We start from the raw sequence: 27,402 nt of genomic DNA on the forward strand, positions 1-27,402 counted from the left end.
CCCTGAATAGATATGTGGACAGAGTTGGCAACGGGCTTTGTTGCAAGGATAGGTTCCTGGGTTAGTGGTTCTGTTGTGTGGTGTGTGGTTGCTGGTGAGTATTTGCTTCAGATTGGGGGGCTGTCTGTAAGCAAGGACTGGCCTGTCTCCCAAGATCTGAGAGAGTGATGGCTCGTCCTTCAGGATAGGTTGTAGATCCTTGATGATGCGTTGGAGAGGTTTTAGTTGGGGGCTGAAGGTGATGGCTAGTGGCGTTCTGTTGTTTTCTTTGTTGGGCCTGTCCTGTAGTAGGTGACTTCTGGGTACTCTTCTGGCTCTGTCAATCTGTTTCTTCACTTCAGCAGGTGGGTATTGTAGTTGTAGGAATGCATGATAGAGATCTTGTAGGTGTTTGTCTCTGTCTGAGGGGTTGGAGCAAATGCGGTTATATCGTAGCGCTTGGCTGTAGACAATGGATCGAGTGGTATGATCTGGATGAAAGCTAGAGGCATGTAGGTAGGAATAGCGGTCAGTAGGTTTCCGATATAGGGTGGTGTTTATGTGACCATCGCTTATTAGCACCGCAGTGTCCAGGAAGTGGATCTCTTGTGTGGACTGGTCCAGGCTGAGGTTGATGGTGGGATGGAAATTGTTGAAATCATGGTGGAATTCCTCAAGAGCTTCTTTTCCATGGGTCCAGATGATGAAGATGTCATCAATGTAGCGCAAGTAGAGTAGGGGCATTAGGGGACGAGAGCTGAGGAAGCGTTGTTCTAAGTCAGCCATAAAAATGTTGGCATACTGTGGGGCCATGCGGGTACCCATCGCAGTGCCGTTGATTTGAAGGTATACATTGTCACCAAATGTGAAATAGTTATGGGTCAGGACAAAGTCACAAAGTTCAGCCACCAGGTTAGCCGTGACAGTATCGGGGATACTGTTCCTGACGGCTTGTAGTCCATCTTTGTGTGGAGTGTCGGTGTAGAGGCTTCTACATCCATAGTGGCTAGGATGGTGTTTTTAGGAAGATCACCGATGGACTGTAGTTTCCTCAGGAAGTCAGTGGTATCTCGAAGATAGCTGGGAGTGCTGGTAACGAAGGGCCTGAGGAGGGAGTCTACATAGCCAGACAGTCCTGCTGTCAGGGTGCCAATGCCTGAGATGATGGGGCGTCCAGGATTTCCAGGTTTATGGATCTTGGGTAGCAGATAGAATACCCCAGGTCGGGGCTCCAGGGGTGTGTCTGTGCGGATTTGTTCTTGTGCTTTTTCAGGGAGTTTCTTGAGCAGATGCTGTAGTTTCTTTTGGTAACTCTCAGTGGGATCAGAGGGTAATGGCTTGTAGAAAATGGTGTTGGAGAGCTGCCTAGTAGCCTCTTGTTCATACTCCGACCTATTCATGATGACGACAGCACCTCCTTTGTCAGCCTTTTTGATTATGATGTCAGAGTTGTTTCTGAGGCTGTGGATGGCACTGTGTTCTGCATGGCTGAGGTTATGGGGTAAGCGATGCTGCTTTTCCACAATTTCAGCTCGTGCACGTCGGCGGAAGCACTCTATGTAGAAATCCAGGCTGCTGTTTCGACCTTCAGGAGGAGTCCACCCAGAATCCTTCTTTTTGTAGTGTTGGCAGGAAGGTCTCTGTGGGTTAATATGTTGGTCAGAGGTGTGTTGGAAATATTCCTTGAGTCTGAGACGTCGAAAATAGGATTCTAGGTCACCACAGAACTGTATCATGTTCGTGGGGGTGGAGGGGCAAAAGGAGAGGCCCCGAGATAGGACAGATTCTTCTGCTGGGCTAAGAGTATAGTTGGATAGATTAACAATATTGCTGGGTGGGTTACGGGAACCACTGTTGTGGCCCCTTGTGGCATGTAGTAGTTTAGATAGCTTAGTGTCCTTTTTCTTTTGTAGAGAAGCAAAGTGTGTTTTGTAAATGGCTTGTCTAGTTTTTGTAAAGTCCAGCCACGAGGAAGTTTGTGTGGAAGGTTGGTTCTTTATGAGAGTATCCACCGCGGATCTCAGTGGCTGGGGGCGGGGGGCTGGACAGACGGGGCGCTGCCCACCTCACCCCCACACACGCCATTGCCGCCCGCCGGGGGGCCCTGGGCAAACAGCTGGGAGACCTGGCAGACTCCTTCTCTGTGCCCATCGCTCCACAGACCAGCTTCCCATGGAGGGGCCTGGGTTGGGGGGTGTATCTGTGTGTGTGTGTGTGTGTTGTGTATGGGGGGGGGTGTATCATGTTGTATATCAGGGATGTCTGTGTGTGTATGTTGTGTACCAGTGTGGGTGAGTGTGTCTGGTGTGTATTGGGGGTGCTGCATATTGGGGAGGCGTGTTGTGTATCTGTGGATGAATGTGTGTTACATATTGGGGATGTGTGTGTATTGGGGTGGGTGTGTTGTGTATCGGTGTGTCTGGTGTTGTGTTTTGGGGTGTGGGTGTTGTGTATCGGGGGTGTGGATGTGTGTGTGTATCAGCTGTGCTGCATATTGGGGTGAGTGTGGTGTATATTGGGGTGGGGGGTGTATCGGGGGGTGCTGTGTATTGGGCTGAGTGTTGTATAGCAGGATGTATGTGTGTATGTATGTGTATTGGGGCAGGTGAGTTGTGTATCGGGATGTGAGTGTGTTGTGTATTGGGGTGTGGGTGTTGTGTATCAGGGCATGTGTATTGTGTATCAGGATGTGAGTGTTTGTGTTATGTACCAGTGTGCGTGGGTGTGTTGTGTATCAGGAGTGAATGTGTTGTGTTGTGTATCGGGGCACATGTGTTGTGCATAGGGGAAGTGAGTGTGTGTGCTGTGTACCAGTGGGTCTGTGTGTTGTATATTGGGGCGGGGAGGGGGGGGGTGTATCCAGGGAAGGGTGCGCCTGTGCACCCTCTAGTGGGAGACCCCAGTTACAACACCGCCCTGCCTGCCCCCCAGCGTCAGGTTGCTGTCTGGTGTCCGTGTTGGCAGAGACCTGTGGGGCCGGGGTGACGGGAGGCTGGGGCAGGCCGGGGGGGGCCGGGACTGGAGGGAGGAGAAAGGGGCCCCCATACCTCCAGCTGTGGCTTTTATGGTTGACCCCGGGGATAAAATCTCGCCGGATGTGCCCTCTCCAGAGAGTGCCTCGCCCTGCCCGTCCCTCGCGTCACCCCTCCTGGCAGCCCCCTTGCGGCCCTGGGACTGGGGAGCCCGGGTACGTCCGGCTGCCCTCTCTGGGCCCGAGGCACCCACGGGTCTGCGCTGCACCTGACACGGGGCTTGTCCCCCTGGGATCGAATACGAGTGGCTACGCCTGGTGCTCACCGGGACCGGCTGCTGCACTTCCAGCCGCGCCCGCCGGGTCACTGCTCAGTGCAGACAGGGCTGCAGGGCTGCGCTGGAAGTGGTGCAGTGGCCCCCTTGCCATGTGGACGCCCGGACTCCAGAGGGAGCGTGGCCTGTACCCATTTCCCTGGCATAGGGGAGGAATCGACGGCAGTCAGAGTGTCCACACTGGCTCCACACGGCTCTCACTGAACGGGTTTGAACCTGATTTAAATTAAACCAGTGTGGCTTGGGGGTGTAGCCAGGCAAGCGGGATCGCTCCCTGTGGGGCCGTATTTCTGCCGACCTTTCAACACCTTGGCAGGGTAACGCCTAGGGCCAAAGGAATTGCAGGGGTGCAGGTCTCCGGCCTGTTCTCCAGGGGTCAGACTAGGTGAGCCCAGTGGTCCCTTCTGACCCTGGGATTTATGAACCTATGGATCCCGGGGCCACAGGCCCCCCTGCACTGGGCACGGCCCAGACATGAAGCGCTGGTCCCTGCCCAAGGAGCTGGCAGACCGAGGGCCTGATCCCAGTCCCTGGAGCCAGCCGAGGTCTCCCGGGGCCACCGGATCAGCCCCAAGGAGCGTGGCCGGTGCATTCGGGCAAGCCGCGCCGCGGGCAGTCACCGTTCGGGCGCTGTGATTGGCGTGGGGAGGCCCGTGATGGCCGGTTGATGACAGGGTGCGTGGCCCGGTGGAAGGAGCCGTTCGTGCAGCCGCGCCGGTGCCCGGAGCGGGAGCCTGGGCCGGCATTTCGTCACCTCAGTGTCTGCAGCCGCGTCAGGGTTCTGCCAGCATCCTCTCGCGGAAACCTGAGCTCGCCCTCCTGAGTCCAGCCACGGCGAATCAACCAGGGCGGGCCCCGAGGCCCCAGCGTGGCGCTAGGGGGCGCTGTGCTGCGGGGGCGGGGAGGGGCTCGGCGGGGGGCGCTCTCCCCAGTCCCCAGCGTGGCGCTAGGGGGCGCTGTGCTGCGGGGGCGGGGAGGGGCTCAGTAGGGGGCGCTCTCCCCAGTCCCCAGCGTGGCACTAGGGGGCGCTGTGCTGCGGGGGCGGGGAGGGGTTCGGCGGGGGGCGCTCTCCCCAGTCCCCAGCGTGGCGCTAGGGGGCGCTGTGCTGCGGGGGCGGGGAGAGGCTCAGTAGGGGGCGCTCTCCCCAGTCCCCAGCGTGGCGCTAGGGGCGCTGTGCTGCGGGGGGCGGGGAGGGATTCGGCGGGGGCGCTCTCCCAGTCCCCAGCATGGCGCTAACGGGCGCTGTGCTGCGGGAGGGGCTCGGCGGGGGGCGCTCTCCCCAGTCCCCAGCGTGGCGCTAGGGGGCGCTGTGCTGCGGGGGCGGGGAGGGATTCGGCGGGGGGCGCTCTCCCCAGTCCCCAGCATGGCGCTAACGGGCGCTGTGCTGCGGGAGGGGCTCGGCGGGGGGCGCTCTCCCCAGTCCCCAGCGTGGCGCTAGGGGGCGCTGTGCTGCGGGGGCGGGGAGGGGCTCGGCGGGGGGCGCTCTCCCCAGTCCCCAGCGTGGCGCTAGGGGCGCTGTGCTGCGGGAGCGGGGAGGGCTCAGTAGGGGGCGCTCTCCCCTGGCTGGCTCTGCCCCAGTGCCTCTGGAGGTAGCAGGGGAAGCCTGCTCACCCGTGGTTTGTCGTGCTCTCCCCCCACACCGCCTTGTAGGGGGCACCCTGGGCATGGCCCTGCCTCTGACGCGCCTGGCTAGGCTCCTGCAGGGTGTGGAGCGCCTCTGTGCCCGCTTGCTCTCATGCTGCCCAAGTCGGGAACTGTCACGGGGCTCCTCCAGTCTATGGGCAGCCGGGCTCCTGGCCGTGCCCCAACGGGCCCCCTGGCACCGGAAGCCCCATGTCTCTAGCTGGTGGTTGCCAGGTTCCCTGGGAATCCTGCAGTGGGGCCAGCTGGTTTTCCTCCTTCTTGGGGTGTTTATTGCTCCAACCTGAGCTCCTCCTTGGGCCCCCCCGTCCTGAGACACCTCCCCTTACACAGGTCTCCTGGGCATGGCCAGTGCCTCAACCACACCCCCAGCTCCAAGGGCGAGATGGGGAGCAGAGCCCAGGAGACAGGGCCCAGCCAGCGCTCCGGCAGGGCCAGCTGCAATCCAGTGTATGCCAATGGCTCCCGGGGGCTCTCACAGCCCCACACCCTCGTCCCTCCGCATTCTCCCTAGTGGGCTGGGGCGTGGGCAGGGAACAAGGGGCAGGCAGCCCCAGCTGTAACTCAGATTCCCTCCTCCCTGGGGGAACAGCCCCTTCTTCAACTCTGCCAGGTGAATGCAGCCTCGGGGAGCGAGAGTCCCCTCCAAGAGCCACAAGCCCCCACTCCAAGGCCAGCCCACACCCCCATCCCTGAGCCCCAGCCACAAGCCGACACCCGGGGCAAACAGAACATCTTGGATCCATGGAGAGCTCCCCACGCCAGAAGGAGATGGGAGACAAGAAGCTAGTGTAGGGTTTGGGGGTGAGGTTGTTGATGGGTCCCTTTGGGGGGATACACTAATGCTCTGGCGGGTCCGGGAAGTGCATAGAGTGGGGGCGACACTGGCAGATCTGCTGCCAGCTCATGCCAACGTCCCCATGTCTGAACTGAACACTGACAAATATGTAGCTGGGATCTGCCTGCCCCTTCCCGTTAGTGCTGGTGAAATAGGGTTAGGGTGATAAGAATGTTTTTGGTGTTTTGACTTTACTGAACTCTTGTGGGTTGCTACCAGCATTAATCTCACTTACTGCATCTGTGTCCCGTAATGTAAGGTAGTATTTGAGAGGTTGTATTGTGAGCCTCTCTGACATTGTAACTCACCAGACAGGAGAGAGACAGTAACTGATGTGAAGTGCTGGTCTCCAACAGAAGGTGTTACGTCGTGGCCCACAGGGAAGGCCCAGCGACACCAGACGGACTATTGTGGGACATTAAAGAGGACAAAAGACATTGGTTGTTCTGCCCTCCCTCAGTGAAGATGAGTCATGCAAGTGGATTCCTCCCCTCAGCTGAGTTTGCAGCTCAGAGCACATGGTGGGAAAAGAATAAAAACCCTGGAGGGTGAGAATTCTCGGCATAAGCAAAAGGTCCCCAGCGCTTAGCCTGGGTTAGCCCTAAAGGACATAAAGAGCTTGTTTATTATAGAAGATCGGTTACCTTTTGAAGCTTAAGATTGGAACTTGTGTGTGTGTGTATGTTTACCTGCTTTAAACTTGTAAATAATTCTCATTTCCTTTTTCTAGTGAATCGTTAGATAGTTATTGTGTCTCTGGTGTGAGATCTAAAGTACAACTGACCTGGGGTAAGTGACTGGTCCTTTGGGACGGGAAGTAAGCTGAATATTGCTGTGATTCTTGGTGTAAGGGACCAGCTGTCACTAAGGCAGGCTCACCAGGGTGGCAAGAGAAAGGACTGTCTGTGACTCCGTGTTGAGGCTGTTATGGTGAATGAGGAGTTTGCACTTGATGATTAGTTGGTGAAATCGAAGTACAGAACTCACAGCCCGTTTGGGCTCTGTGCCCTGGCTCCTGACAGCCTGCCCTGAGGTTGGTTCTCACGCTCTGGAGCCCTGCAGGTCAGCCTGACCCGCGCATAGCCGTGGCAGGCGTCTCATCCCCCAGATGAGTGATGTTTACAGATCAGGACCCCAGCGCTGTTAAAAGTGTAAATTTGATATTGAGAATTGCCCAGATCACAGAATAGACATGAGTGACCCATGGTGGGAAAGACCTGGAACAGATCCTTTTGCAGAGGAGAATATCCCATAACAAGAAAACCCCAAATCAGGCCCTGAGAGCTTGGATGTCCGGGGAAGAAGAGGTGGTGAAGCCCCAGGACCCTCCAGCCCCAGATACCACAGAGGAGCCCCCCACAGGGGAACTGGCCCGACTGCAACCCCCGAAAGCCCAGGAAGAACATGAGCACGAGAGACTGATGGGGGAACTGCGGGTCAGGGAGACTGAAGCAGGCCAGACAGTGGCAGACCCCACCAGAGGCAGGTGGGAGCTCCAGCGGTGCATCCCAAAGGACTGGAGCAGTGAAAGGAGTTTCTAGTCTTCCCCCCCCCCACCCCTCCCAGCACCAGGGAGTGGGAGAAAGTCTGCCTGACTGTACAGAAGAGTTCCTGTCTGCCTTTGAGCTTTTGAGAGACTGTGTGGGGCACGCAGTGTCCCAGAGGACAAGCAGATGCCTGTCCTCTTAACCAGATCAGCTGGGAAAGCCAGACAAGTTTGTAACAATGCGGTGGAGGACGATGCTGAGGTGGACAAGATGTGTAAAGAAAATGTGTTGGAAAGATTGGAGCTCACTCCTCAGCCCTCTTGAGTGACTAGAGAACCATAGGAGTGTTTGACAGGGTCACACACACTGAATGTGTCCAGTGGCACCTTAAAGACTAACACATTTATTTGGGCATCAGCTTTCCTGGGTGGTCTTTTATCCACAAAAGCTTATGCCCAAATAAACGTTAGTCTTTAAGGTGCCACCGGACTCCTTGTTGTTTTTGTGGATACAGGCTCACACGGCTACCCCCGATACTGAATATGTGCACACAATGTGTGATTTTACGAGACAATGGATAATGGAGGCAGGGACTGATGGTGATCATGAAAAATATCATTCTGGGATGTATTAGCAGGACACAAGAAGTATTTCTTCCACTCTACTCCACACTGATACGGCCTCAGCTGGAGTATCGTGTCCAGTTCTGGGCACCACATTTCAGGAGCGATGTGGACAAATTGGAGGGTCCAGAGAAGAGCAACAAAAATGATGAAAGGTCTAGAAAACATGACCTAGGAGGGAAGATTGAAAACATTGGGTTTGTTTAGTCTGGAGAAGGGAAGACTGAGAGGGGACATGAGAACAGTTTTCAAGTACATAAAACGTTACAAGAAGGGAGAAAAATTGTTCTCGTTGATCTCTGAGGATAGGATGAGAAGCAATGGGCTTAAACTGCAGCCAGGGAGATTTAGGTTGGACATTAGGAAAAACTTCCCAACTGTCAGGGTGGTGAAGCACTGGAATAAATTGCCCAGGGAGGCTGTGGAATCCCCATCACTGGAGATGTTTAGGAGCAGGTTGGACAAACACCTGTCGGGGATGGTCTAGATAATTGGCCCTGCCAGAGTGCAGGGAACTGGACTAGGAGACCTCTTGAGGTCCCTTCCAGTTCTATGATTCTAGGACCTTGTTATTAAGAAATTGCTCTATCAGGGTGGATGTGGAATCCCCATTGCTATAGCCGGCAGCTACCAGAGCAGGGACAATGACGAGTCATTAACCCGAGGGACTGGGCTCTGACTGAACAATGGGTATGCGAAGGAGATTGCCTGAGCGGGGAAACCAGCTTGACCAAGTTTAATGATGCTGCCTTTGGTGGGACACTACTGAGAGTATCTATTCAGGACAAATTGCAGCAGGAGTGGGACATGGAAATAGCCCGTAAGGAGGGGAAAGACGGCATGGAATAGGAGAACCCTGAGGTGCGTTCAGGAGCGTCGGTGACACCTGGATATTGGGGGTCGCATCAGGCTGCCCTGCCGGGACTCAGGAGCATGAGCACCAATCTCAGGCCAGGCTGCCGGGAACCAGGGCACAAGCCCCACAGTGGCTGGGAGATCCGTGCTCAGATTTCACCAACCAATTACCGAGTGCAAACTCATCAGGCCCCGTAACAGCCTGACCATGGAGTCACAGATGTCCCCTTGGGCGCACTGGTCTGTCTCGCCACCCAGCTGAGCCTGCTTGTGTGACAGATGGTCCCAAAAAATCTCAGTAACATTCGGGTTACTGCCAATGCCCAAGGACCAGTCATCTACCGCCGGTCGATTGCACACCACAGAGAACACTTGTAGCCCATCTTGTAATAAACTGTCTACAGAGGTATTAATAGGAAAAGGAAACGAGAGTTATTTACAAGACTAAAGCAGGTAAACATAGATACACAAATGAGTTACAGTCTTAAGTTTCAAAAGGTAACAGAAGCTTCTGTAATAAGATAGCTCTGTATGACCTTTAGGGCTAACCCAGGCTAAGCACTGGGGCTCTCTTGCTTATGCCTGGAAACCTTGCCTCCCAGAGTCCAAGCCACATCGAGACAAGTTCCTTCTTCTTAGGGGTTTTATCCCCCCACGTGCTCTGAGCGGCAAACTCAACTGGCGGGAGGAATCCACTTGCACGGCTCGTGTCGGGCAGGACATAACACCTTCTGCTGGAGACCAGCACTTCCCACACTAATGTCCCTCCCCAGTCCGGTGAGTTACACAGTCACAGGTGCTCACAGTACAGTGCTGAAATAGCACCTCCCACGGGACTCCATGGGATACTGATGGGATCCTTGGGATTCATGGGGGCTGCAGCTCAAAACATTCCCTAGAACACCAAACACATTCTCATACCCCTTGTACCCAGGGCAGCCAGCCTGGTTCCATCTGGGTACTGCTCAGTGCTCAGCTGAGACACGGGGACCTTGGTAGGAGCTGGCACCTGCTCTGCAGCGTCACAGTGGGGTGATGCCCAGAGGCAAGTGGCGCTATGGAGGTGGGAATGGGCTCATGCGTGGATTTGGGCAGAGGCAGGGCATGGCCAGACCATCCTGTCCCAATGGTGATGAGCACCGTGCAGCCCCACAGAGGTGGGGGTGGGCGGGCGAGGGGCCTGCCAAGCGCCTGGCTTTGGGGGTGGCGCTGTGGAGAGGCCAGGGATTAACGCGCCAGGCATGCTGCGGGGGTGCAGCACCATTGAGAGGCGACAGGAGAACTCTCCTTCTGCTGAGTGTTACCAGCCTGGGGAGGTCAGGCGGAGCCCCCGCCGGCCACCTCTGAGCCCCCTCTCTCCCCCCAGGAAGTCTTGCTGAAGAGGGCAGCAGACCTGGTGGAGGCCCTGTACGGGATGCCGCACAATAACCAGGTAGCGCAGAACTGGCGCCCAGCTGAAAACTCTGGCTGGGATGAGGGGGGTGGGAGAATGCCCCGTCTGCCTGCCTGTCACCAGGGCATCTGACCCCCCTTCCTGGGCATTGGCCCAACCGGAGCTGCCTGACGTGGCTTGGTGACCAAAGTCTGTGATGGCACGACAGCCCCAAGCTGGCACCCAGGCAGGAGTCGGGACACGGGTCCTGCCACCGCCCAGCCAGAGCCTGGGGCATGGGGAAACTGTGAGCAGTGACAGTCTCCTGCCCAGCAGGACCTGTCCCGGCCCCCCTGTGTCCCTCACTCTGTGACTGGCTCCTGCTGCAGACTGCAAGTTGGGACCTGAGGGGCCATCTGGCGTCAGTGCCCACCTCCCTGAGCCCAGGACCCTCCCTGCCCCCCCACACTCCCACCATGTCCTCCCACCCCTTCACTGCCCATCCATCCCCCTCCACTCCCTGAACCCTCCCTGAACCCCCACAACCCCTCCATGTCCTCCCACCCCCACCCCTTCACTGCCCATCCATCCCCCTCCACTCCCTGAACCCTCCCTAAACCCCCACAACCCCTCCATGTCCTCCCACCCCCATCCCTTCACTGCCCCATCCATACCCCTCCACTCCCTGCGTCCTCCCGGCCCCCCCATACCCCCTCCATGTCCTCCCACCCCCTTCAGTGCCCCGTCCATCCCTCTCCACTCCCTGCTCCCTCCCTGCCACCCCACACCCCCTCCATGTCCTCCCACCCCCTCACTGCCCCATCCATCCCCCTGCACTCCCTGCGCCCTCCCTGGCCCCCCACACCCCCTCCATGTCCTCCCACCCCCTCACTGACCCGTTGTCACAGAGTCCCCGGGCGATGCTCTGGAGCTGCTCCCCACGAAGCCAGGCAGGACTCTGGGGGAGTCTCCTCTCTGGGAGCAGCCTGTCTGCAGGACACACCGCTCACCCGGCTCCCCCCTTCCTGGGTCTGACCTCAGAGCATCCAGCATCCTCTGCCCCTCTGTGCGCTTCCCACAGCGAGTCCGCCCAGATGGGGTCCTGGGGAGGCCAGAGGGTCCTGCCCCCCAACTTCACAGTCAGACGTGACTCTCAGCCAGCCAGTAAAACAGAAGGTTTATTAGACGACAGGAACACGGTCTAAACCAGAGCTTGTAGGTACAGAGAACAGGACCCCTCATCCGGGCCCATTTTGGGGGGCAGGGAGCCAGATAACCCCGTCTGCACTTCACTCCTCGTCCCCAGCCTGCCCCAAACTGAAACTCTCTCCAGCCCCCCCCTCCTCTGGGCTTTGTCCCTTTCCCGGGCCAGGAGGGCACCGGATTCCTTTGTTCTCCAGCCCTTTAGCTCTCACCTTGCAGGGGGAAGGGCCAGGCCATCAGGTGCCAGGAAACAGGGTGTCGGCCATTCTCTGTGTTCAGACCCCTGCCCACACCTGCCCTCTAGGGCTCTGCAACGATCATACCCCCTTATCCCACCACCTAGAGACTTAAGAACTGCATAGGGGAAACTGAGGCACCCCCACACTATTCAGAGGAAACATTAATAACAGTCCCGCTTCATCACACCTGTCCATCCCCCTCCATTCCCTGCACCCTCCCTGCCCCCCATCCCCTCCGTGTCCTCCCACCCCCCCACTGCCCCGTCCATCCCCCTCCACTGTGTGCCCCCCATCCCCCTGCCACCTCTGTTCCCGCCCCCCCCCGTTGGGGAAGGCAGGGGCGGTGGAGCTGGCTGGGTCCAGCCCCACATCTGCTTCGCATCAGGAATTCCAGGGCCATTGAGTAAGGAGCGCCCGGAGCTGCCTCCGCCCGCGTGCAGGGGCTGCCACTTCCCCTGGCCCCCGCTCCCAGGAGCCACCAGCACAGCCTCTACTGCCTGCCCCATGGGCAGACCAAAGCCCCAGGAGCCCCCGCGGGTCGGGCCCAGCCCCCTCAGCTCCTTGTGCCCCGGGCTCGGGCTCTGTGAAGCCCCTTTGGTGCCAAGCCTGTCCCCGGTCTGCGTGACACAAGTTTGGGAGGCCTCTGCCCCCACCCCCCTCGGCCGGGCAGCCGGGCTCACCCATGCCCCCTGCCAGCAGGAAGGGTCTGAATGAGCTGTGGGGGCTGGGACCCTCTGGCCTGGCTGCCTTGCCCTGGCCACGCCAGGCTTGCCGGGTAGATGCTCTGGCCTGGCAGCTGCCAAGCTGGTCCCTGGCCTGGGCGAGTCCCCGTGGGTAAGGGGCAGCTCCTGTCTCTGCAGGACATCATCCTGAAGCGAGCAGCAGACATCGCCGAGGCCCTGTACAGCATCCCGCGCACCCCCAGCCAGCTGTCGTCGCTGGCCGGGAACCACGCCCACGCGGGCATGATGGGCGTCAACTCCTTCGGGAGCCAGCTGGCCATCAACATCAGCGACTCGGCCCCGGGCACCGAGCAAGGTGTGTGCGGGGGCGGGAGCCTGGTCAGACCAGACCAGCCCTCGGTGCCACCAGCTGGTCCCTGGGGAGCAGGTGGGTCCTGCGCTGTGTCCCCCGGCCTGGGCAGGGCCCTAGGGACTCTGCCGATCCCCCGTCTGGCCCGGCCCCCAGCTGCCCACGGGGCTGGGGCTCTGTGCAGGGGGGTGGTCTGTGGTGAGCCCGGGTCAGGGAGGGGAGAGGACTGGGCATGGTTTCAGATGGGCCAGGGGAGCTGGTGCCATGTCCTGCCCAGGGAGCCCACTCCCATAATGCACCTGGCCGGGGGGGGTTGCTTCCTCCCCTGCAACCAGGTAGCGGGATCAGTGGGCCGTGAGAGCGGCCCCCCCCGGCCATCCCGCCAACGCTGCCCCTTGTTGCCTGCAGGCTACGCCCGCAACACGAGCAGTGTCTCGCCGCGGGGCTACGTGCCCAGCTCCACCCCGCAGCAGAGCGGCTACAACACCATCACGTCCAGCATGAACGGCTATGGGGGGGCGGCCATGACCGGCCTCGGGGTGCCCGGCTCCCCCAGCTTCCTCAACGGCTCCACCGCCAACTCCCCCTACGCCAGTGAGTTGCGGAGGGGCACGGGCGGGCGCTGCCGCCCTACGCAGGGGGCACCTCCTGTCGTGCGTCCGTAGGGGGCGGCATGGGGGGGCTCCCTGGGCAAAGGTGACTCCACCGGCACCCCTTACCCCCCCGGCTCCACCCCCAGAGAGCGCAGACGGGCACTGGACCCCAGGTTGCTGCCCACAGGTTGCTCTGTAACCCCATTGGAATGGCTCCCTTCTCGGGGGGGGTGTCCCATGTCTCCAGGGCCCCTTGCCCAATACAGCCCTGCCCCACAGCATCACAGAGCCCCTAGCCCTGCCCCCTGCCCGGCACCCAGCCCCTCTGCTCAGCCCTGCCCTGCCGTGTGCCATGAGCTCCTGTCTTGCACGTGCTCTCAGGGTCTTCCTCGCATGCCGCCACCATACAACCTATGCTGGGTGGGGCAGGGGGGCGCCCCCCGGAGTCCCCTGCCCAGCCCTCCCAGACCACGTCCGGTACCCGACTGCTCCGCGGGCCCTTGCCAGCCTGTCTGACTGTCTCCTCTGCCCGCTGCAGTCATGCCCTCCAGCCCCCCGCTGGGCGCGTCCTCCATCACCCTCCCGTCCGGCGCCAGCTCCTCCACCCCCGCTGGCGTCTTCTCCTTCTCCCCAGTCAACATGATCTCCGCCGTCAAGCAGAAGAGCGCCTTCGCCCCCGTGGTGCGGCCGCCCACCTCCCCTACCCCCACCTGCACCAGCACCAACGGGAACAGCCTGCAGGGTGAGTCGGCTGCACCCTGGGGGCTGGGAGGCCGTGTGAGTCGCCGTGCGACCCCTCTGGATCCCTGGGCAGCGGGGGCCCAACAGGGCCTTGGCCTGGATTCCCACAGGGGGCTGGGATACTAATGCCCTTGATGGGCGCAGCCAGTGCTAGACTGGCACAGCTAGGTATTCACCCGGGTGCTGCCCCGCCAGCCAAGGTGCCGAGCTCCTCTCCCTCCCACGCTGCTCCCAGCCCAGGATCCAAGCAGGGAGCCCGGCCAGGCCCGGGTCCATCTCTCCCCCATGCTTTTTGCCTCTGCTCTTTTTGGAAGCATCAAAGTCATTGCCCACTCTCCCGCCCTGCGGCAGCCAGTCCCGCAGGTTGACAATGCACTGCTCCAGCCTGCTCTAGCATCTGTTCCCTTCGGATCACATGGCGTTCCCCCTGCTCCTGCCCTGGGACACCTCCTCGCAAGCCCCGGTGCCTTCTCTGGACCAAGATGTGAGGCCTATCTCTGGCCAGAGACTGGGCAGAGCAGATCCTGCTATGGCTGGGTGGGGATCCCCTGCAGAGACCAGGCAGAGCGGGGCCCACCGTGGCCGGGTGGGGATCCCCTGCAGAGCCCGGGCGGAGCGGGGCCCACCATGGCCGGGTGGGGATCCCCTGCAGCGACTGGGCGGATCAGGGGGCAGGGGGCATGTAATTCCTGGGGGCCGGGTGCAGATTGGCCGGTGGGCTGGGGGGTAAAGTGGCCGCGCTGGCTCCAGCTCTCCCCTCCCTCCCGTGCTGACACTTTCTCTCTCTTCTTCCCTCCCCGCTGCGCTTTGCTCGGCTGCCCAGACCAGTCTTTCGAGGACTCCGACAAGTTTCACCCCCCTGCTCGGTCGCTCCAAGGACTGGCCTATTCCTAGACACGGTACATCTGTCCACGGGCTCTGCTGCCCCTGTGTGAGGAGGGGGCCACCCCCCATGGGCTCTGGGCGGGGCCCCTCCCCATTGTGGGGATGGGAATCTACGCGTTGCAAGCCGGGCTGGGTGGGACCCAGTGGCCTCTCCCCATTGCCGATGGGAGCGGGCCCGGCCCGGTGACTAGGGCATTGGCCTGGGGAGACCCTGAGAGCCTGTGACTGCCCCGGGGCCACCGGTCTGCACCGCCTGGCATCCCACACTGCAGCATGGGTTGGACACACCGTGGCTGTGGCCATCCCTGCCGCAGGGATGGGAAGGTGGCGGGATGTCCCCGGGCAGCGGGGCCGGGCTGGGCCCCAGCGAGCCCTTGGTTCGTGGCCCTGCCCAGTGCTCTGAAGGGGCGAGAGGCTCAGGACAGCTGCTGGGGACCCTGGCACGCCTACCCGCCTCTCTCCATGCGCTGAGCTACAAGCCCCCCGGGAGGGAGTGGGCAGCGGGACACTGTTGTGGGGAGCTCCCAGGTGCCTGGCTTTGCCACCAGCCCCTCCCAGCTCCGTTCTGCTCCCCCACACGACACCCTGCCGGTGGGGCTGGCGCTTCCCGCTCTCCCCGGCTGCATGCAGCACCCAAGCGCTCCCCCCCGCCCCGCCCCCCTGTAGCCCTTGCACCAGGGATGCTGGCCAACACTTCCTCCTTCTCTTGCAGCCACGTCGGGTCTCATCGTGCCTCCCATGTGACCCAGGACTGGACCAGGACCCCGGAGGGAGCAGACCATGCATGGGGACCGAACCTCACCATTGACTCTGGGGCCCCACAGGGGCTGTGGGGGGCTCATGCCCACAGGCCCCCCTGCTCCAAAGGACACTGCTCCAGTGGTGGTTCGGTGGGAAGCCAGGCTGTGGCCAGAGGGGAAGCCGTGCCCTCTAGCCAGGGGCAGTTCTCCTGCCGAGCTCCCCCCGGGGCCTGGCGGCACGGACAGGCTGGATCCCTCCATGGGGTAGTGCAAAGGGATGGGGGCTGGCTGAGGGCAGGGGGTCTCTCAATCTGACTGCACCTCCCCCTCCTTCCTTTGGGGGGCTCCCCCGGACTGCCCCAGCCTAGCACAGGAATGCCGCTCCTGGCCGCCCCAGGTGGCGAGCTCCCGGTAACACCCCCCGGGCAGCGCTAGGCTAGGTTTGGGGCACTGCCGTGGGGGGGAAGGGCTCCTGCTGGAGAGCTCTCCCCCATGGCTCTGCCCTGGGGCTTGAGAAGGGAGCTCAGAGAGGGCAGCAGGCCGAGCACAGGCTCTGGGGCCAGGACTCTTGGGTTCTGATCCCAGCTCCGCCCGACTCCCTCTGTAGCCTTGGCGTCCGGTTGCCCCTCTTTGGCCCCATCTGAAAAGGGGGCTGGCAGGGGGCCGAGGGTGACTTAGTGACTGGGCCGGATTCTGGTCTTTGGAGCGCTGGCACCACCACGGGCCAGGCCACGGGCTGACCAGAGCCTGGCCCAGCTCACTCGCTCTGTGGGGGGGGGGTGCTGGGGCAACTGCAGGCCACTGGCGATGCGTCCTGCGCCCCACAGCATCCGAACTAACTGCCCAGGGTCCGGGGAAGCCCAGAGACCTGGGGGTGGGAACTGACTATTCCCACATTAACCAAACTTCGTTATTTTAATGTCAAAACCCCAAACCCCAGCTCAGGGGCTGGGCTGGAGTTTGTGGGCAGAGGCTCAGGGCAATTCGTGCCTTTTCCAACCCCCCTCCCCGGGCATGCCCCGTCTCCTACACGCTGGGCAAACCCTGGGGAGAGTTGCTCCTGGCACGCCCGCTTTGTTTCCCTCCTGCCTGGCCACCCATCTCTGGAAGGGTCACCTGAGCAGGGGGCAGGAGCCGGGCTGCCAGCCGGGACGCCGGGGCAACGCGAGAGGGGCTCACCTGCCCTGGCACAGCCCAGGGCCCGCGGCGGTCAGAGCCTGGCCCTAGAACCGCAGCTGCCGGGGTGGGCAGTGCAGGCCCCAGCTCCTCGCGCCTCCCTTCCCAGCTTGGCTCGTGGGCTGGTTGCTCAGCACTGGGACGTTCCCAGATGTTCCCAGCCAGCTGTGGAGCTGCCCACCCACAGATCCCCCACAGGCTGCTTGCTGGGCCCGCGGCAGCCGGCACCGGAACAGCCTCCTTAGCCCAGGCGGGGCAGTTTGGTGTGGAGCTTGGCCAGGTCTGGCTGGGCCCAGCCCGGCGAGCCGAGGAGGAACCGGAGCCCAGGCCAGCCGCTGGTTTGCTCTCCCAGGACCGCCTCCAACGCCCCCCCAGAGTCCCTGGGCCCCCTGGCCGGGGGTCCGGCCTCTGCCTTTCCCCAGGCCCGGGGCAGGAATTAACAAAGCGTGAGAGGCTCAGGCCGGCTCTGGCGAAAGGCAACGCCCGAGGCAGAGCGCACGGCCCTGCCGCACTGGGAGAAACGCTGTGTGTGAATCCGGCGTTGGCCTTTTCCTTTCGGCTCCGTTTTAACCCTGCGGAGCCAGGCCTGAGCCACGGCCCCGGGCGCAGACGCCGAGCCGGAGCTGCCAGCTTTGAGATGTAATAAATCCCCCCAGCCCCACCCCTGGGGTTTAGTATCGGGAAACGGGGCTGGAGGGGTTTGGGGCTGGTTCGCCCCAGGTGACAGCGAGGGGCCCAGATTGTGTAAATAAGGAAAAGGGAAGGCCCTGGTGCCGGCTGGGCCCCCGGCTTCTCTGTGTTTCTCTGGCTGCCGGGCGGGTGCCTCCCCCACGCTGACTTTTTTACTCTGTCCGTCGTGGTCTGTGAAGCCTGTACAGTAGCCCTGGCGCTCCCTTCATGCACTGTGTAAACGTAAGCACATGTAAAGCGAACATTAGCCTCGTTATCCACCCACTAGGCGCTGGGGCCTCGAATATACTGCCTGACGCTGCCTTCACAGGGCGCGCCGTGTGTCGTCTGTGCCCCGCGCCGAGCCACGCCAAGGGCCGGGGAACCCTAAAGGCCCAGCTTTGCCCAGGCTTTCTCAGCGCCAAAGCCTCTGGCTGGGCCGGCACTTGGTTACGCTGGTGAAAACCCAGAGCTCCCATGGATGGTGGTGGATTTGCTCCCATGGAGCTCCCTGTGGGGCAGAGGGCTGCTGTGGGGCAAGGGGGTTATGGCCATGGACTCGCAGCACCAAAACTTGTCCTAGGGTCAGAGATGCGAGGCCAGAAAGGTTACCCAGCCAGGCTGCCCTCCTGCGTAGCCCCGGGCAGAGACCCTGGCCAGTGCCCCCTGACCCACCCGGAACTGCTCAGGGAGCCCGAGGCGTTTTGTAGCCAGACGTCCCATCTCGAGCCTGGACACCAAGCCCCAGAGACTCCCCGCGCCCCTTGGCGAGCACTCCCCAGGGCCTGCACCCCCCTCCCCCGCCTCCACCTGGCTGCCCCATCCAGCGTCACTCGCGCCGGCTCCCCACGGCAGCAGCTGAGGGTCAGCGTGGGAGAGCCGAGCTCTGGGGAAAGCCCCTTGGGGCGACGAGCCTGGCCAATGCAGGCTGGGCCCCCCAGTCCACGCTCCAGTGCTGCGGCCAGTCTAGGCCCTGCCCTGCCCTCGGAGACTTGGCCATGCCCAGGCCCGGCACCATTTCCCAGCTGGGGGGGGGCAGGAGACGGGTTTAGCAGGCTGCAGGGATTGGGTGCTGGCCGTGGCCCAGCCCCCCCGGCACCGCATCCACCTCGCTGGCTCACGTCCCCTTTCGAAGCCCCCACCAATAAGCCCTGATTTCACCCCCAGCCTGGCCCGGCTGCCCCCTCCCTGGGAAGGGGACACCCACTGGCCGCAGGGCTCCCCAGGCGCACCCCTTAGCAGCCCCCCCTCCCAGTGCCAGGGACACCCCCCCCGGCCAGCTCACCCCCCAGCTTCTCCAGCCCCTCCCTGGCCAGGTCCAGCACCTTGGACCTGCCCCACCCCCACTCCCGGCCACCCCCAAGCCAGGCTCTGGAGCTGCTCTGTGAAGAGACTTATCCCCCACCTCCCCCCACTTAGCCCCACTGAGGCAGCTGATCAGGGCTGGCTGTGAAACGCAGGGGCAGGGTGGGGCAGGCACCCCGACACCCGTGTGCCCCAGTCACCCGCTATGGGCCCGTGGGGCTGCTGCAGCTGAGCCAGGCTCTGCTGCCCACACGTGGGGTGCTGGGTGAGTGCCCCTTTCCTGCCCCCACCTCGCAGCCAGGCTGAGCAGCAAGGAATGGGCCAGGACCCCATCAGCATGCTGTGCCAACTGCAGGCCTGGGTGGCATGGTCCCACCCCCCCAACCAGTTATATCCCACGGCTTGGGGGCGGGGAGCTTTTAACCCTGCTGTGTGGAAAGGTGCCTATCGGGGCTGAGTAGTAGGGCGGGGGGGGGGTCCTGTCAGTGCTGAGGGGGGTCAGGGCGGGAGGGGAACATGTCAGCACAGGAGGGCTGGGGAGCAGGGAAGGGGGTGCTCTGTTGGAGTTGAGGAGCTGAGGAGGCAGGGCAGGGTGGCTTTGTAGCGCAGTGGGGCTCGGGGGGGGGGCATGTGGGACCAGCAATGCAATGAGCTGGCACCAGCCTTGTCCACTTGTGCCCTCTTCCCCCCCAGCCGCCAGGCAGCTGGGGGCCAGGCGGCATGAAGAAAGAGGTGGTGGCACCACGTGCAGTCATGGGATGAGCTGGACAATAGACAACATGGCCCTCCAAGCCAGCGTGGAAGGGGGCAGATACGGGCAGTACGGCGTGGAAGGGGGTGCACACACACATGCACATGTATGTGCACACACACACATATGCACACGTGCAGACACACGTCCACACTTGCACACACATGCATGAGCCCGGGGCTCACTGCAGGACTCAGGCTACCCCCCCCCAACACACACACACACACCCCTCATCCCCGGTTCCTTTAGCCAAGCCCTGTCCCGGAGCTCCCTGGTCTGGCTGTCCTGAGCATGGGGAGCGCCTGGATCAACGGGCTGGTGCCCGTGCCCCACTCAGTGGCTGTCAAACCGCACCGTGGGCCCCGAGTGCAGCCCCCCGGATGCTGGCGGGCCCCAGCCTGGCCCTGGCTCTGCACTGGAGTCCTCTGGGTGGTGCTGCTTTCCCTGTGCTCAGCAGCGCCGGGGGGGGCCGAGCCAAGGCAAATATCCTGTCTCCGCCTCCACAAACCACAGCGCGGCCCAGAGGAAGCAGGTGCAAGCCCCACAGCCTCCAGTGTGGACGGCAGGGCCAGATTAGCCCTTCCCTCCCCCCGTCAGATCAGCCCCCACCTCGCCAGATCAGCCCCCATCGCACAGTCCTGCAGCCGCTGCACCCGCTCGCCAAGGACTTCGGGCGCCACTCTGCGGCTCAGCTCCCTGGGATTGTGGCCCCTTGGAGGGGCTGGTCCTGCCTTTAAACCCAATCCACACAGGGGGAGACACGAGCGCCTCCCCCCATAGGAACCGGGCGCAGACCTCCAGGGCAATGGGCACTGGCTGCCCCCTGGCTGGCAGCCACAGCAGGGGGCCGAGGCAGAAGCAGAGGCTGGAGCCCCGGGACCATCCCCCAGTGCCCCTGCACACGGGCTAAGGGGCACCCAGCAGCGACCACAGCCGGGCGTCCCCGGGCCCCTGCCGCTGGCGGGTAAAGCGAGCGAGGCCAGGCGGCTGCTGCCGGGTCTTACAGGCCAGCTGGTCTCTAAGTTGGCCAGGCCGCTCGCCCACATCACATGGGGCCCAGACACCAAGCAAGGAAAAGGCAGCTCCCCATAGGGCCCCAGCAGCTCGGAGCTGGCCTGGCCTAACCCGCCCTGCATGGAGAGCCCGGGGATGAGCTGGGATGGCAGGAGGGACCCTGCTCCAGGAATGGGGCCCCTAGGTGCTACTATAACAACAACCCTCACACATACGTGCACACACACATGCATTAACACACGCATGTCCATGCACATCCTTGCATGCACGTGTACTCACACATACACGCATGCACACACACATGCTTGTGCACGCACATACGCAGGTATGCACCAGCCCGGGGCAGGCTGGTGGACACAGGCTACCCACCAGCTCACCCCGCACGGGGGTTGGGCCCAGCCCAGGCAGGTCAGGGAGATGCTGGGCTCTGGTGTTCCTCTTTGGGCCTCCCTTGCATTGTTACAGAGCACAGAGGGTCAGGACACCTGGGGGTCCATCCCCAGCTCTGCCACTGACAGTCTGAGTGGCCTTGGGCAAGTCACTGCCCACCTCTGTGCCTCAGTTTCCCCATCTGGCAAAGAAGGCTAACCCACCTTCCTTTGTGGCGACTGTGCCAGGGCTGGGCCTGGCCCCTACCCTGCCAGCTCTCGGTAGGGGCAGGGTGAGAGCCCCAAGACACTGCTCAGTCCCACCCCAGTCCCCACTGGGACAGGGGCCCACGTGAGTCAAGCCCTGGCCCAGGAAAAGCACTGTGGGGCTGTAGCCCCCGAAGCGGGGCAGGGGGCTGCCCCAGCATGGGCCAGAAGGAAGCAGTGGAACAATGAATAGGAGCGGTGCTGAGCCCCGCCCCAGCTGCATGGGCTGGGCCCTGGGGAGCCCTTCGCCGGCCAGCGCGGAAAGCAGGGCCCTTTGCCAGGGAGCTAATCGAAACCAGATCCATCCCTCCCAGCCTCCTGGCTTGTGCTGCATGAGGGGGGGTTCAGGGTGGGTGCGGGGTCACGTTCTGCCTGCCAGGGGATGAGAGCTGTGGCTGGGACCCGCGGACGGGTGGTGGGAACGGGGGCCCGGGCAGGGGGACTGGGCAGCCCGAGTGCCGCCCACCATGCCAAGGGGCAACCCGCACCACCAGAGCCCGACTGCTGTTCCCCAGCCGGCCCTGCACTTGCCCCAGCCTGGAGAGGGGTGAGGGGGATCCGCGCCCGGCCCCGGCTCCAGCTTTCCCCGGCAAACTCCAGAGCAGCCCACCTTTGCTCAGCATGCTCCCAGCTGCAGGGCTGCCACGGGGGTGCAGGGAGGGGAGCCAGTTGGGGGAGCAGGGGGCTGCCATGGGAAGGATGCTTCCTTCTCCCCCAGCCTCGCCTTCTTCCCCCGTGCTCCGTCCCTTTGACACTAGCCAGCCCTGGCCCCCGACCTGCTGCCGGCCCAGGAGCTGGCCTGGGGAAAACGGGGGCACTGGACTTGCAGGGGACCCTGGCTGGGCTCAGGGTTTATTTCATTATCACGGGGCCCGCGGCAGTGCCGCCTGGTGCTCACACATACACAGTCCCGAACCCGGTGCCTGCGGGGTGAGGGGCGGGAGCTGGCCATGGCCGACAGGCTGGCAGCCGGGGCCCTGGCAGTGGTGGGTCTCTGATGGCCAAGCAGCTGGGAGTGGAGCTGGCAGGCAGTGCCCGGCCCGGAGGGGCTGCCCCAGTTCCAACTGGGTGGGATGGGCCACGCCACGGCTCCGCGGCTCCGCCACACCACTCAGCAGGGGCACGAGGGACGGGAGAGGCCCAGGCCATGCACCCGCCCCAACCTGCCTCAGGCCCTGGGTTTGACAGGTGAAAAGTGCAGGGGCCGGGGGGCAGGAAAGGGGCCTAGAGTCTGTGCAGCAGAGCAACTGGTGTGGGGCCCTGGTGAGAGCAGAGTCCTGGGCAGCTGCTTCTGGGGCTGTGCAGAGGGCGCCTCCTGCAGGATGCCACCCTCGTCCTGGAGCTTGGTGCTGCACCCCCCACCCCTGCTCTGGGCCTGTCCTTGGGAGGAGCCCTTCAGTACGCCAGCCCCCCAAGGGGGCTCATGGTCCCTTCAGGGCTGGCCACACGGCCTCGCCGCCTCCGAGACTGAGCCTCCGGGGGCCCAGCCCCCCTGCTTCACCCCGGGAGCTCTGCCCAGCGAGTCCCACTAGGCTAGACCCCTGGGGGAGACTCATCCCTTCTGCAGGGAGCAGCGCTGCCCGGCTGTGATGCCAGCACACCGCGGGGTTACTTGGGCAGCGGGCACACAGCTCAGGAAGCAGTGAGGTCAGCACAGAGGGCTGCAGGGGCAGGCCCGGGCCGTCTGGGCAGCCCTCGCTGAGCTGACCTGGGTCTGAGGCAGAGCCCAGGCCCCGGCTGCTTGGGGGAGCATCTTGACACACACCCCTTTGTTTCATGGCACAAGTGCTGCGGTCAGCCCCAGAGCCATGGCCCGTGACGCAGAGGTGGCCGTCCCTGGTTCCCCGACATCCCCAGACGAAAGGTGTCACATCAGAGCCAGGGCAGGTACCGTCCTGGCTGCTCTGTGTCACCAGCTCCCACCATCAGATGGGATCAGCGCTGCGCAGCTATGTGTCATAGCCCCTGCACTGCTCACAGCAATTGGGCACTTCCCTGCTCAGTGACACGGCCAAGGGAGAGCAACAGGGTTCAGGATCCGGCTTGCAACAGCCCAAAACCCCACCGGGGCGCAGGTCCCGGCCCTGGGATGGAGCCCCATTAGCAGTAGGCTGCCCCCAGCAGATTTCAGCACCTGGGCTGGGAATCCGGGCATGTGATTGAGCACCGCACAGGACAGTTCAATTCTCAGCAGCCCCCCAGACCCTGCTGCCCTTCCCCCTCTCCCCTCCCCAGAGTGACTGACATCAGTTTGAACTCTAGGGTGGGCTCATTTCATAGAGTGGGAAACTGAGGCACAGAGTGAGGGAGTGACTTGCCCGAGGACACACTGTGAGTCAGTGGAGGAACTGAAAATAGAACCCTGGAGTCCAGGTTCCCAGTCCCCTGCTCAGACCTAGCTCTCCACTGGCTCGTGCCTCAGCTAAGTGGGTGCTGTCTGCCCCTCCCCCTCCGACTAGCTCCTGGAATTTGAGGTGATTTCTGGGAAGGCCTGGGCAATCCCCGTTCAGCACTGGTCCCTTGAGGGCCCTACCCCCCCGCTCACATCCATGGCCTTAAAGTCACCCAGTCCTGCATAAAATCCACACTTGATGTCCTTGCTTCCTGTGGTGGTGAGTTCCGCTGGCCAATCGCACATGGCACAGTGTTCGGAACAGGGTCTCCAGCCCAGTGGTTCTCAGCGGATCACCGTGGACAACCCCCCGTGCTGATCTTTGCCCCCCAGGGCTGATCCCAATCCCTTCCATTCCCTCTCCCTTCCCCCTTGTCCGCCCCCGTTCCTCCTCTCCCCTCTCCATTCCCTGCCCTCCTCCTCCTCCCCAGTTCCTTCCCCTGCCCAGCTCAGTCACCATCCTGTGCCTCCCTCTTGCTCACCGCAGGGAGCTCTCAGAAGCCACCGGCTGGGGACACAGTGGCTGCGGGGGCCTCACATGAAACCCCCATTTGATGCCAGCTGCTTGCTGACGTCCCCCTCCTTTGCCACCTCTGCCCTTCTTGCTCCTGGATGGGAGGTGCTGGCCTATCCCACACCTGCTGCGTGGCAGCAGGAGTGTCCCCTGCAGACCACCCACCACCGGGCTCCCCGCGCTGAGGCAGACCCCTGCAGGACTCCCCCAGCCACAGCCCCTTTGGCCTAACCCCCAGCTCCTCCTCCCAGCCCGGCTTCCTTGTCCCACCATCCGGACCCCACTCAGGGGCTTTGCTCTCTGCCTGGCTCCCTTGCCATGAGCCTGGGACTGGACAGCTACGAGCTATGGGTATGGGGACAGCCCCAGGGCTTCCCCAAGGGCTGGGGGGAGGGCTGCAGGAGGAGGAGGTGGTGCAGGCTCAGGGGAAGGGGCTGCAGGCCAGGCTGCCGGACAGGAGGGGAAGGAAGAGGGAGAGCAGGCGAGACTGCCAGGGGCAGCGGGGGGGGGGGGCAGGGTGGAGGCTGAGCCGGGGAGCAGGGGGTTTGGCTGGGGGAAGGTTGCCCAGCAGCCCCAATGCAACCAAGGGGGGAGGGCCAGCGGGGGACTAGGAGAGGCTGGGTGGCCTGGCTGTCGCCCCATGGCCCCCTAAATTCTCCCCAGCAGGAAGCCGCTCAACCAGCAGCCCCGGCTCAGCCTATAAACACTTTGGGTAGGCGGGGGGGGGGCGGGAATGTGTGCACCAGACGGGTAGGGAAGCAGGGGCGGATGGGGGTCAGGGATGTCAGGTCCTGAGCCACGTCCCAGCGACACCAGGGCTGCCCGTGCACATGACCGGGGCATGAGCCCCGGCACCACCCTGCGGGCGGATCGGTGCATGCGTCTTGCCCTTCGCGCAACCCCAGCCCGTGGGGTATGTGGCCCTGGCTGGTGCCTGCCTCTGTGCCCTTGTGTGCGGCTCCGCCTGATTCTCCACGCGTGTGAGACGCTGCATGCCCGTGAGCCGGTGGCACGACCAGAGTCCAGCTCACGGTGCGTGCGCAGTCACCCTCGTGCGAGGGGGTGCAGATGGGAAGGGAGGGGGCATGCATGGGGAAAAGGGGGGTGCCCATGGCAGAGGAGGGAGCTGTGCACATGGGATGGAAAGAGAGGGGAGGGGGCCCACGCCTGGGAGGGGATAGGAGGGTGCTCACGGGAAGGGAGGGGAAGCGGCAGGGAGGGTTTCAGACCCAGCGGGTTCTCTAGGGCCTGGCTGTGAGCAGAACCCGCAGGGTCCGGAGGTGGGGGCCCCCTGCCCCGGGGAGCTGCGTAACATCGGAGCCCAGCACCCTGTGGCGGGTGAGCAGAATTTCCAGGCATTCCCTGGCCCCCCGGCCTACCCCTCCCATCGCCCCACGTCTGAGCGGGCAGGGGAGGGGCGCTGCGCTAGCACCTTCCAGCACACGGTGTTGGATCCGGCAGGCCTCCTATGCCCCAGCTCCATGATGGGGCACCCGCGTGGGCAGCAGAGCCGGCTCTCCAGCACCCTGAGGGCCGCGCCGGTTTCCACCGGGTGCTTACGTTGCCATGATATGCAGAACCTGCCCCCATGATGCCCTCGTCCGACATATTTGTTGCTGCCCCAGGTCCTCAGCTTCATCCTCCAGCATCTGCGGCCAGGGGCTGATGTCTGATCCCGAGGTCTCAGGGCACCAGTACTGTAAGGAATGGGCTGGCGTGAGCTTGGTACCACTGCCCTCTGCTGGATGGAATCACAACTGTTATATGGGATGTCAGAGTCCCTACACTGCTCATGGAGATTTTCCTTTAGTTCAAGGAGAGTCACTGTGTCCTGGGAGAAGGGGGAGCTGAGTTCTGTGTCCCCCCTGCCACCTTGGGGTCCAGCACAGTGACAGATGGTGAGTCTCACAAGCCATGGGTTTGTTATGGTGCCAGTTAGCGACATGGCTGAACGAGGAGGCTGGGTCCCAGCACTCCCAACCAGAATCCTAGAATCAGAGAATATCAGGGTTGGAAGGGACCTCAGGAGGTCACCTAGTCCAACCCCTTGCTCAAAACAGGACCAATCCCCAAATAAATCATCCCCGCCAGGGCTTTGTCAAGCCGGGCCTTAACAACCTCTAAGGAAGGCGATTCCACCACCTCCCTAGGGAGCCCATTCCAGTGTTTCACCACCCTCCTAGTGAAATAGTGTTTCCTAATATCCAACCTAAACCTCCCCCACTGCAACTCGAGACCATTGCACCTTGTTCTGTCATCTGCCACCACTGAGACCAGCTGAGCTTCATCCCTTCAGGTAGTTGAAAGCAGCTATCAAATCCCCCCTCATTCTTCTCCTCTGCAGACTAAACAATCCCAGTTCCCTCAGCCTCTCCTCATAAGTCATGTGTTCCAGCCCCCTAATCATTTTTGTTGCCCTCCGCTGGACGCTTTCCAATTTTTCCACATCCTTCTTGTAGTGTCGGGCCCAAAACTGGACACAGTACTCCAGATGAGGCCTCACCAATGTTGACTAGAGGGGAATGATCACGTCCCTCGATCTGCTGGCAATGCCCCTACTTATACATCCCAAAATGCCATTGGCCTTCTTGGCAACAAGGGCACACTGCTGACTCATATCCAGCTTCTCGTCCACTGTAACCCCCAAGTCCTTTTCTGCAGAACTGCTGCCTAGCCACTCCGTCTCTAGTCTGTAGCGGTGCATGGGATTCTTCCTTCCTAAGTGCAGGACTCTGCACTTGTCCTTGTTGAACCTCATCAGATTTCTTTTGGCCCAATCCTCTAATTTGTCTAGGGCCCTCTGTATCCTATCCCTACCCTCCAGTGTATCTACCTCTCCTCCCAGTTTAGTGTCATCTGCAAACTTGCTGAGGGTGCCGTCCATGCCATCCTCCAGATCATTAATGAAGATATTGAACAAAACCAGCCTTGGGGCACTGCACTTGATACCGGCTGCCAACTAGACATGGAGCCATTGATCACTACCCGTTGAGCCCGACAATCTAGCCTTTCTATCCACCTTATAGTCCATTCATCCAGCCCATACTTCTTTAACTTGCTAGCAAGAATACTGTGGGAGACGGTGTCAAAGCTTTGCTAAAGTCAAGGAATAGCAAGTCCACTGCTTTCCCTTCATCCACAGAGCCAGTCATCTCATCATAGAAGGCAATTAGATTAGTCAGGCATGACTTGTCCTTGGTGAATCCATGCTGACTGTTCCTGATCACTTTCCTATCCTCAAAGTACTTCAAAATGGATTCTTTGAGGATCCTCTCCATGATTTTTCCAGGGACTGAGGTGAGGCTGACCGGTCTGTAGAGGGTGGGTTGCAGAACCAAAATCAGGATCTGTGGCCTGGTGCCAGCCTCTTGGTCAGATTCCCCCCAGCTCTTTGCACAAGTTACAGTGAAAA

The 27,402-nt window shown here is 61.9% G+C and overlaps 1 protein-coding gene across 4 annotated transcripts in view; it reads left to right on the forward strand.

Annotated features, from left to right (window-relative positions):
* Positions 1 to 17,707, forward strand: part of EBF4 (EBF family member 4) — a 90,969-nt gene extending 73,262 nt beyond the window's left edge. Inside the window, exons 13-18 of one of the 4 annotated variants that reach the window (XM_043512884.1) lie at positions 10,096 to 10,161; positions 12,404 to 12,581; positions 12,984 to 13,169; positions 13,707 to 13,910; positions 14,733 to 14,808; positions 15,507 to 17,707. In XM_043512884.1, the coding sequence (XP_043368819.1) occupies positions 10,096 to 10,161; positions 12,404 to 12,581; positions 12,984 to 13,169; positions 13,707 to 13,910; positions 14,733 to 14,803 (705 nt within the window). In that variant the 3' untranslated portion in view covers positions 14,804 to 14,808; positions 15,507 to 17,707. Of the gene's footprint in view, positions 1 to 10,095; positions 10,162 to 12,403; positions 12,654 to 12,983; positions 13,170 to 13,706; positions 13,911 to 14,732; positions 14,809 to 15,506 lie in introns of all 4 variants that reach the window. The other 3 variants (XM_038400305.2, XM_043512885.1, XM_038400304.2) reach the window with 3 other exon arrangements.
* Positions 17,708 to 27,402: the final 9,695 nt, after the last annotated feature.

Source organism: Dermochelys coriacea, chromosome 4 (assembly GCF_009764565.3).
Source record: "Dermochelys coriacea isolate rDerCor1 chromosome 4, rDerCor1.pri.v4, whole genome shotgun sequence".
NCBI classification, from domain to species: Eukaryota; Metazoa; Chordata; order Testudines; family Dermochelyidae; genus Dermochelys; species Dermochelys coriacea.